Source organism: Bolinopsis microptera, chromosome 6 (genome assembly GCF_026151205.1).
Source record: "Bolinopsis microptera isolate Bmic1 chromosome 6, MBARI_Bmic_1.0, whole genome shotgun sequence".
In the NCBI taxonomy this organism is placed as follows: domain Eukaryota; kingdom Metazoa; phylum Ctenophora; class Tentaculata; order Lobata; family Bolinopsidae; genus Bolinopsis; species Bolinopsis microptera.
In genome coordinates, this window is record NC_087077.1 from 19619929 (window position 1) to 19629023 (window position 9095).

At 35.7% G+C, this 9095-nt stretch overlaps 1 protein-coding gene across 1 annotated transcript; it reads left to right on the forward strand.

Annotated features, from left to right (window-relative positions):
* The first annotated feature begins 339 nt into the window (after positions 1–339).
* LOC134816944 (uncharacterized) lies at positions 340–5889 on the forward strand. Its single transcript, XM_063826003.1, has 6 exons — positions 340–493; positions 860–979; positions 1168–1593; positions 1862–2068; positions 3865–4108; positions 4333–5889. The coding sequence occupies exons 1-6, from the start codon at positions 455–457 to the stop codon at positions 5310–5312; spliced, it is 2016 nt and encodes a 671-aa protein (XP_063682073.1). The 5' UTR covers positions 340–454; the 3' UTR covers positions 5313–5889.
* The last annotated feature ends 3206 nt before the right edge of the window (positions 5890–9095 follow it).

Genomic DNA, 9095 nt, shown 5'->3' on the forward strand with positions numbered 1-9095 from the left:
TCTAAAATTTTACGAAACTTTCAGAAAATCTAAGATGGTCCATATCTATAATAATTTCTAGCATTTTGGTGCAATTCTGACACGAATTACGTGAATGTTGCGTGAGGGCACTGGGCAGTTACTTCTGGGCCAACCTGTATGAATTCGATAAAACAACACTTTTTCACATCACGACAGAGGTTAATAACAAATAAGTGTAACCGTCGAGGATCGATCAAGCCCAAATTAGCGCAGGACGTGATCTCGTCACATGCAATGAGAACACGCGCGCACGCGTTCTCCATGGCAACAGACCAGGGCGCCATAAAAAGCTTCCCTCACACGTTAGACCTCAGTTCTTTATTCGTTTTTAATACATTCGCTTATAGTCCGTCCGCCCTATCGTTTCGTTTGGAAAATTCAGGAAAACACAAAGTTAAAAGATTATCTACAGTTGTCTGACATTAAAGTTACTATGGGTCAGACTTACAGTACACAAGCATTTAGTGATATTGTAAGTAAAATTTAAAAGTTTAAAGCCTTTACGGCCTTTTCAATTTTTTTTGGACATCAACCTTCACTATTAGTTTTTTGGGCCGTGATGCTTGGAATGATTTTTTTGTTTAAAAACCACAAAGACATTTATGCTGTTAATCGATTTGTTAAGGCCGGTTTTTCTGATTAATTGTTATGAAGAGCTGTATTAGTAAACTTTTTTACATCATACATACTACGTTGCGTCCTGCAATTATGTATTCGTTCATCCAATTTCTCCTCACTTGCCATAACTTTTACTTTTCCGTTGTTCCTGTCGGTTTTAGTCTCATATAGGATAATGCAAACGTAGAAGTAAATGTTTGACTTATTAACAATCTTACAGGATTCATATCTGACAAGCAAGAAAAAGGTTGAAAATCAGAAACTTGTCAGAAAGACTCAATCAGTAACACCGCTTCAAAATCGAACAGAAATTCAGCAAATTCAGGAATCTTGGTCCACGGTTTGTTTGCTGTTTAAATTCGAAGCTATGCGCTTTCGATGAATGTTATATTTAAAACTTTAAAATAAATCTGCAATTAATAATCATTAAAAAGATCACACTGTTTTCGAGCTTTTCATTCAGAAAAAGGTATCTCAGCTGATCAAGATAATATATCAGTATAACTAATACTAACAAATTCTTTACAGCAAGCAGAGTTTCTGGAAGAGGACCAGAAAACATTGAACCCAGCATTTCCTACTCTTGCAAAAGAAGAGGAATCAAACAAGCTGCTTGAAGATGAGATGACAAAGAGCCGTCTCCTGGGGGAAAGAGTTGAACACCTCGAACAAGAAATGTGGAACAAAGATGCTGAAAACGCTAGTCTCAAGTCAGAAATATGTAAATTGAATGAGATGGTTGCCGTAGAACAGCAGAAGACCTACCAAGAACAGGTCAACCTCTACCATGAGCAGGTGAAGACCTACAATGAATGGGAAGAGAAACAAAAGGAGATAGAAAAGAATAAAATTCTCCAAGAGAAACTTTTAAAAGTAGAGGAAGAGTTGTTGAACATTAAAACTCGGACTACTGTTGAAAATGATACGGACCTAATGGATTCGAGCGATTCTGAGGTAGGACCTTGTGAAAATGAAATGTGAAAGATAAACCGGTTTTATTTTACCGTCTAAGAAATCATGTCATATGTAAACAGTTTTGGATTCAAATTGTGAAGGGTCAAGCATTAAATAGCTAGTCGTGATGTGCATCAGTGCATAGGAACAATTTGTTTATTAACAGAGATTTATAGGTCAGATACTTTAATTTCCAGTTATTTTCATGGTTTTAATAAAATCATAAGTTCTACTTTTAAAGTTCAAATGATAATTAATGGGTTTTCAGGCCACTCTTGTTAATTGTGATGTAAGTTACGTACCCGAACAAAGGATATGCCACAAAGCCGATGACCAAGCTTATATGACCTCTTCTATAAGCGAACCAACCGAACAATTTGATTTTGAGCACGGAATCATTAAAGAAAAGTTGCAGCCGATTCCGATTGTTCCTAATCCAGATGATTCTGGGATTGACTCTGAGACTAACATCAAAGTAAACATTTTAGTTCAAAACTTCATTTCATTTTCAATACAATTATCATATTCTTATTATATTTTGTTCATCATGTTTCTGTAATTGTATAAGCCAAATGAGGCGGCCAGTGCATAATATTCAAGTCAAAACTTTATAAATGAAATCATGAAAAAAGTTGTAGGTTTATAACCTACCAAAACGTGCGCCGAGTTTAGAGTTGGACTCAGGACTCGTCGGTACGGTCTTGAAACAAATATTTTACGAGTATCACCCGTTAAGAAAAAGTCACTAAGGTTGCTATTCGTCAAATTGGAAACATTATTTCTTTTCAATTTATAGACGATCATCAAAATTTTGAGATTTTATTCATACTTTGTTGCAGTCAACAAAATAGCTTGAATGTTTTTTGAATATGTAGCGGTTGGAAAGAATTTTGAAATCTGGGTCGACTTGGTTTGAATTTTTGACCGAATCTTACCTGGGAACCTCAGGCTATTATATTTATGTTCATAATCATAAAATAGAGATTTGGCGGAATGACATGCTGAGTGCTGAGTGCTGACCCGCTGAGCATCGCCCAGTAAGACCGAATCACGATCCTTTGGTATACTGGGTTATTACCTGGGGACCTCAGGCTATTATGTTTACAAACATAAAATAGAGATTAGGCGGAATGACAGGCTGAGCGCGGCCCAGTAAACTGGGTTACAGCTACCAAACCGGATCAAACCGGATCAAACCAGTCACCTAGGCGCATAGTTACGCATAGTAACAACTTTAGGGGATCTAACGTGCTCCTTAATAAAACTTTTCGTTTTTGAATGAATGTCTAATTTTGTCCAGAATATCAAACATCGCGCGGCGCGCGTTAGTTGGCATTGGCAATGTGCAATGGCAGTTGGCAATGGCAGTTTTCTTTGCTTGTATGACATGAAATACAATTCAAATGTATTTCGTTACATAAAAACCAAAATTTTAATATACTTTTACACTAATACATAATAGTTTTTGATTAAATATTTTGTAGCAATAATATTAATAATAATTTGAATGGAAAAAATTATGGCCCATGGCCGTAATTTGCAATTATGAATTAAAATATGTTTATCGTACTTATATAAAAAGAAATTAGCAGGAACCCGTATATTACCCTTAAATGGTGTCAATGCAAGATTCAAGTGAAAAAAATAATTATTATATTACCTATTTAATTAGCGTTTTTGACATCACTTGGGGGTCCAAATTTTGGGCTCTAAAAGTAAAATTCTTATTCTTTGGCCAATTTTTTATTTTTTCATGCTAATTTGGAGGCCATTAAAACATTGACCCAGTCAAAAAAATTTCAGTTGTGTATCTTTTACGGTTTTTTGCGGAAAGTCGCGTTAAAGTTGATGCCGTGGTGTCAGTAAAATTTGTCATACGTTGTATGACCCGCCGCGCACGAAGTGCGCGGCTCCCCCTGTATCGTCCACCTAGTGAAACGACCGTGGGGGTCGCAACGTGATACAAAGTAAAATGGCACGGATAAACATATATCGTCCCGCTTTATATATAGTAAGATTGAAAATTAATATGCGCACTAAGTAATATAATGACACTGCAATATACATTACAATTTTATAAAACTTCAAAATTACAAATTAAAAATTAAAAATTAGGCTTGTAATCAAAACAAAAATTCAAAAATGATGCAGCAACTTTATCGAACGAATTTCAATAATTAAAAACAAATCTAATTCCAAGGCACAAGGACAAACCAAAATGGAATTTAATGTAGTTTAAATGTTTAATGATAATATTTATTTCCTTCATAGAACCAGTGTAAACCAGTCAAACCTGAACCTGAATTTATTAATACTGATGACGTTGAACGCGAAGTTGACATGATGATTTCCTTGTGCAACGCAGAAGAAGAGGTTGAACAGTTAAAATACTATCTTCGACTTTCACAAGAGGAAATTTACATCGCCAGAGCTCAGGAACATGACTTGTACGAGAGACTGCAGGAAGTTGAGCAGGATAGATTTCGTTTGGTTCAGCGAGTTAATGGTTTATTCAGTAAGTCCCTTTCTCGATTAACTGTTTAATTGCTGTTTTATTTGAAGTGCAGTTTCAAATTTTAAATATTATTTTAAATATTATCGAAAACTTATCACATATCAACAACCAAAAATTAAAATAGTATATTTGGTCAGCTAATTATTTTACAAAATTTACACAAGGTTGGTAAAATTTTTTTGTTTATTGTTGCACAGTTTTGTTACCTAGCCGCGTTACTTCAGAAACCAACCAAGCATACGAAAAAGATATTACAGTGCTGCGTGATTTGAATAAGAAATTGAAAGACGGCCTTCTCGAGATGCAGTCTGAACTTTGTGAAACCGAGGATCACAACGCAAAAGTGTTCCAGAACATAACCACCGAAAATGAAAACCTGAAAGAACGACTTCTCGACTACAAAGATATGGTTCAGAACCTAACCGTTGAAAAGATAAAGCTGTCCGGTGACAATAAAGGACTCACCAACAAACTCGTCGCTTTTGAGACTTACTGTGTCAACTACCAAAATATGGTTCAGAATCTAACCATGGCAAAGGAAAAACTGTCCGCGGAAACTGAAAACCTCAACAAACAACTTGTCGAGGAACGGTCTGGTTTTTGTGCCATGGAATTGGAGGTTGGCTACAAAGATGTGGTTCAGAATCTAACCATGGCAAACGAAAAGCTGTCCGCGGAAACTGAAAACCTCAACAAACAACTTGTCGAGGAACGGTCTGGTTTTTGTGCCATGGAATTGGAGGTTGGCTACAAAGATGTGGTTCAGAATCTAACCATGGCAAACGAAAAGCTGTCCGCGGAAACTGAAAACCTCAACAAACAACTTGTCGAGGAACGGTCTGGTTTTAGTGCCATGGAGGCCGGCTACAAAGATATGGTTCAGAACCTAACCGTTGAAAATATAAAGCTTTCCGGGGACAATACTGAACTCAAAAACAATTTCGCCTCTTTAGAATCTTACTGTGCCGGCTATAAATACGTGGTCAAGAATCTAACCATGGACAAGGAAGAACTGTCCGCGGACAATGGCAGCCTCAACAAACAACTCACCGAAGCACGGTCTGGATTTTGTCTTATGCAGGAGGAGTACAAATTCCTGATCGATGACATGACCACGGAGAATCAGTATCTCACCGAGGAGAATCAGGAGCTAACTTCGGAAAAGAAGAAACTGCACAAAAGGCTTAAAAAATGTCAAGGGTAATATCGTAACCTACGTAGTACGTAGTAAAGTGCAAACCTCAACCTGCCCTGAACTAGCTCGCTGAAAAAAGAGAAGTGCCACAACACAAACCCCACAATTGTGAAAGTCTGCTTCACACGCACCTCTCAAACACCAACTGTATGCAGATGAAGATAGAAGAAATGTAAACCGAAGAGAAGATAAACGACCCCTGATATTGACACCAAGAAGAGGACCTGTAAAACACGGCAAGAAGAATATTATTTAAAGTTTGATACTCGATATAGAGTTGAGTTATAATATGTTAAGTTACTCTGATGAAAAGGCACAATGTTTTCGTCCATCTTAGTAGCTTGATATGATCACATTATTTGGATATATGAGTCTAAGGGACTGTTCACTCATGACATACTACATTTACTTTCTGAGCACATTATGTGCATAATTTCCTACCATTCTTGTGGGAGTAACTATTATCTCTGAGTGAAATGAGCGAACAATTTCTTCTGAATAATTAATATGAGGAATACGACTTGATCGTGAGATTAAGTGACTTTGAAGAATACAAGGTACTTAATAAAGGTAACTTGATTATGAAATCAAGTGACTTTCAGTAATATAAGCTTTTTATTTATCAAAGGTGACTTTGATATTAAGTTACCTGATAAAGGTGATTTTGATTGGGATGTTAAGTGACTTTGAGGAATAATAGTCTCTTGATATAAGGAACTTTGATTGGGACGTTAAGTGACTTTGAGGAATAAAAGTCTCTTGATAAAAGGGGCTTTGATTGGGATGTAAAGTGACTTTGAGGAGCAATAGTCTCTTGATATAAGAGATTTTGATTGGGATGTTAAGTGACTTTGAGGAATGATAGTCTCTTGATATAAGGAAGTTTGATTGGGACGTTAAGTGACTTTGAGGAATAATAGTCTCTTGATATAAGGGACTTTGATTGGGATGTTAAGTGACGTTGAGGAATAATAGTCTCTTGATATAAGGGATTTTGATTGGGATGTTAAATGACTTTGAGGAGTAATAGTCTCTTGATATATGAGACTTTGATTGGGATGTTAAGTGACGTTGAGGAATAATAGTCTCTTGATATAAGGGACTTTGATTGGGATGTTAAGTGACTTTGAGGAATAATAGTCTCTTGATATAAGGGACTTTGATTGGGATGTTAAGTGACGTTGAGGAATAATAGTCTCTTGATATAAGGGACTTTGATTGGGATGTTAAGTGACTTTGAGGAATAATAGTCTCTTGATATAAGGGATTTTGATTGGGATGTTAAGTGACTTTGAGGAATAATAGTTTCTTGATATAAGGGACTTTGATTGGGATGTTAAGTGACGTTAAGGAATAATAGTCTCTTGATATAAGGGACTTTGATTGGGATGTTAAGTGACTTTGAGGAATAATAGTCTCTTGATATAAGGGACTTTGATTGGGATGTTAAGTGACGTTGAGGAATAATAGTCTCTTGATATAAGGACTTTGATTGGGATGTTAAGTGACGTTGAGGAATAATAGTCTCTTGATATAAGGAACTTTGATTGGGATGTTAAGTGACGTTGAGGAATAATAGTCTCTTGATATAAGGGACTTTGATTGGGATGTTAAGTGACGTTGAGGAATAATAGTCTCTTGATATAAGGGACTTTGATTGGGATGTTAAGTGACTTTGAGGAATAATAGTCTCTTGATATAAGGGACTTTGATTGGGATGTTAAGTGACTTTGAGGAATAATAGTCTCTTGATATAAGGGACTTTGATTGGGATGTTAAGTGACGTTGAGGAATAATAGTCTCTTGATATAAGGGACTTTTGATTGGGATGTCTAGTGACTTTGAGGAATAATAGTCTCTTGATATATGAGACTTTGATTGGGATGTTAAGTGACGTTGAGGAATAATAGTCTCTTGATATAAGGGACTTTGATTGGGATATTAAGTGACTTTGAGGAATAATAGTCTCTTGATATAAGGGATTTTGATTGGGATGTTAAGTGACGTTGAGGAATAATAGTCTCTTGATATAAGGGACTTTGATTGGGATGTTAAGTGACTTTGAGGAATAATAGTCTCTTGATATAAGGGATTTTGATTGGGATGTTAAGTGACGTTGAGGAATAATAGTCTCTTGATAAAAGGGATTTTGATTGGGATGTTAAGTGACGTTGAGGAATAATAGTCTCTTGATATAAGGGATTTTGATTGGGATGTTAAATGACTTTGAGGAATAATAGTCTCTTGATATAAGGGATTTTGATTGGGATGTTAAGTGACGTTGAGGAATAATAGTCTCTTGATAAAAGGGATTTTGATTGGGATGTTAAGTGACGTTGAGGAGTAATAGTCTCTTGATATAAGGGATTTTGATTGGGATGTTAAGTGACGTTGAGGAATAATAGTCTCTTGATATAAGGGATTTTGATTGGGATGTTAAGTGACTTTGAGGAATAATAGTCTCTTGATATAAGGAACTTTGATTGGGACGTTAAGTGACTTTGAGGAATAAAAGTCTCTTGATAAAAGGGGCTTTGATTGGGACGTTAAGTGACTTTGAGGAATAAAAGTCTCTTGATAAAAGGGGCTTTGATTGGGATGTTAAGTGACGTTGAGGAGTAATAGTCTCTTGATATAAGGGATTTTGATTGGGATGTTAAGTGACGTTGAGGAATAATAGTCTCTTGATATAAGGGATTTTGATTGGGATGTTAAATGACTTTGAGGAATAATAGTCTCTTGATATAAGGGATTTTGATTGGGATGTTAAGTGACGTTGAGGAATAATAGTCTCTTGATAAAAGGGGCTTTGATTGGGATGTTAAGTGACTTTGAGGAATAATAGTCTCTTGATATAAGGGATGTTGATTGGGATGTTAAGTGACTTTGAGGAATAATAGTCTCTTGATATAAGGAACTTTGATTGGGACGTTAAGTGACTTTGAGGAATAAAAGTCTCTTGATATAAGGGATTTTGATTGGGATGTTAAGTGACTTTGAGGAATAATAGTCTCTTGATAAAAGGGGCTTTGATTGGGATGTTAAGTGACTTCGAGGAATAATAGTCTCTTGATATAAGGACCTTTGATTGAGATGTTAAGTGACGTTGAGGAATAATAGTCTCTTGATAAAAGGGGCTTTGATTGGGATGTTAAGTGACTTTGAGGAATAATAGTCTCTTGATATAAGGGATGTTGATTGGGATGTTAAGTGACTTTGAGGAATAATAGTCTCTTGATATAAGGAACTTTGATTGGGACGTTAAGTGACTTTGAGGAATAAAAGTCTCTTGATATAAGGGATTTTGATTGGGATGTTAAGTGACTTTGAGGAATAATAGTCTCTTGATAAAAGGGGCTTTGATTGGGATGTTAAGTGACTTTGAGGAATAATAGTCTCTTGATATAAGGACCTTTGATTGAGATGTTAAGTGACGTTGAGGAATAATAGTCTCTTGATATAAGAGACTTTGATTGAGATATTAAGTGACTTTGAGGAATTATAGTCTCTTGATATAAGGGACTTTGATTGGGATGTTAAGTGACTTTGAGGAATAATAGTCTCTTGATATAAGGAACTTTGATTGGGATATTAAGTGACTTTGAGGAATAATAGTCTCTTAATATAAGGGACTTTGATTGGGATGTTAAGTGACGTTGAGGAATAATAGTCTCTTGATATATGAGACTTTGATTGAGATATTAAGTGACTTTGAGGAATTATAGTCTCTTGATATTAGGAACTTTGATTGGGATATTAAGTGACTTTGAGGAATAATAGTCTCTTGATATA

What these genes read in the sequence shown, in the direction of transcription:
- LOC134816944 (XM_063826003.1), top strand. Translation starts at nt 455, where the DNA reads ATGGGTCAGACTTACAGTACACAAGCATTTAGTGATATT. An exon ending in ACTCTGAGACTAACATCAAA is followed by an intron (nt 2,069 to 3,864) that starts GTAAACATTTTA and finishes TTTCCTTCATAG; the next exon opens with AACCAGTGTAAACCAGTCAA. An exon ending in GCGAGTTAATGGTTTATTCA is followed by an intron (nt 4,109 to 4,332) that starts GTAAGTCCCTTT and finishes GCGTTACTTCAG; the next exon opens with AAACCAACCAAGCATACGAA.